Source organism: Aplysia californica, unplaced genomic scaffold (genome assembly GCF_000002075.1).
Source record: "Aplysia californica isolate F4 #8 unplaced genomic scaffold, AplCal3.0 scaffold00030, whole genome shotgun sequence".
Taxonomy (NCBI): Eukaryota; Metazoa; Mollusca; class Gastropoda; order Aplysiida; family Aplysiidae; genus Aplysia; species Aplysia californica.
Window position 1 is genome coordinate 2,155,907 of NW_004797300.1, and position 1,730 is coordinate 2,157,636.

General features: G+C 44.9%; 1 protein-coding gene across 1 annotated transcript in view; it reads right to left on the reverse strand.

The window, feature by feature from the left end:
• LOC101862164 (acetylcholinesterase-like) overlaps window positions 1–1,730 on the reverse strand; it is a 91,318-nt gene that overhangs the window by 49,649 nt on the left and 39,939 nt on the right. The window contains exon 5 of the mRNA XM_035973790.1: window positions 1,481–1,665. Within this exon, the coding sequence (XP_035829683.1) occupies window positions 1,481–1,665 (185 nt within the window). The remainder of the gene's footprint in view (window positions 1–1,480; window positions 1,666–1,730) is intronic.

Sequence of the window (1,730 nt, forward strand, 5' to 3'; positions counted from 1 at the left end):
CCCCCCACCAAAAAAAACACCAACAACCAACAAACAAACAAACAAAACAAACAAAACCCACCACCATCATCACGAACTATAGACAAAACTGTCTACAACAGCCACCCATTCGCTACCTCAGAATGACAAAGTTCTATCTGACATTTTTGGTCGTTTTGAGTTACTTCAACCATGACACCAGAAACCAAATTAATGCTCTATTTGCTCTATCAAAATAGATCGTAACGTTATTGGGAATCGTTATCAAGATGTTGAAGGGTATAAACGGCGGATAAAAGTAAGTTATCAAGATATTCAAAGAATTGCATTTGAAAAAGCTTGACAAGTAGTGAGACCCAAAACTAGGAACTGAGCAGATAGAACTTTGTAATTGTAAGGTAGAGAATTGTCGAAAAGAAAAATGGACCGTCTTGTGCGTATTGTGGTCGTCGTAAATGACGTCACTGTAACGTGAAAAAAATACACAAGGAAAATGAGGGAAATTGACTGTTCGTGCTGATGATTGTTTAAAATAGTGGCTTATTGAGATAGATCACAGAAAAATCTTTACAAGGATGGAAAGGGTGAGGTGATGGGAGGGGAGGGGGTGTGTGAATTTTGACTGACAGGTATACCTTCTGTCTCCAACAGGCACTGTCGGTTTTTTTGGTTTAGGGTTAGGGTTAGGGTTAGGGTTTAGGGTTAAAGGTTTAGGGTTTAGGTTCAAAGGTTTTGGGTTATGGCTGTAGGGTTAGGTTTTAGGGTTTAGGGGTAGGGGTAGGGGTACTGGTAAGGATAGGGCTAATGCTAGGACCAGGGCTAGGGCTAGGGCTAATTGTTAGGGGTTAAGGGTTAAGGTTTAGGGATTAGGGGTCAGGGTTTTTTAGCCCTAATGACCGCTACAGTACAACACATCAGTGAATGATGAATGTAAGAGAGAACCACCGTGAATAATATCGTAATAAGTAGAAAAGTTTAACGAAGTAAACACACACACACACACACACACACACACACACACACACACACACACACACACACACACACACACACACACACGGTGAATGGCTCTATGAAAGCAAAATGGAAAGGAAAGCATGAGGAAAGCAAAATAGAAATGAAACCTCGGGGAAGGCAGAATGAAAAAGGTGGCCGTTAGATTATAATGGACAGAACCTGAACCGCATGGACTCAAACATCACGCCATGATAGACAGACAGTACCTGAACTGCTAATTTTTAGTTTTAGTAGAGTCTTTATGGCGCTCGCAACTGCATAAGGTCATATGAGCGCCAATACCTGAACTGCGTGGACACAAACACCACGTCATGATGGACAGTACCTGAACTGCATGGACACATCTACCACGTCATAATAGACAGACAGTACATGAACTGCATGGACACAACTACCACGTCACGATGGAGAGTACCTGTACTTCAACCATTACGTCAAGATGGACAATGGACACAAGCACTACTTCATGATAGACAGACAGTACCTGAACTGCATAGACACGACCACCACGTCATGTTCCGCCGCCAGGTGGCTAGCGTCGTACACGTCTAGCACGGAGGAGCCCGTCATGAAGGAGCCGCCATAGATCCACACAAGCACTGCCTTGTTAGCGTACGGGGCTCGAACCCGGGGGGCCCACACGTTCAGGTATAGGCAATCTTCGCTGGCCTGGGGAGGGGGGAGGTGGAAGTAGAGAGGGGGAGAGGGGAGTAGAGAGGGGCGAAGGGGGGAGT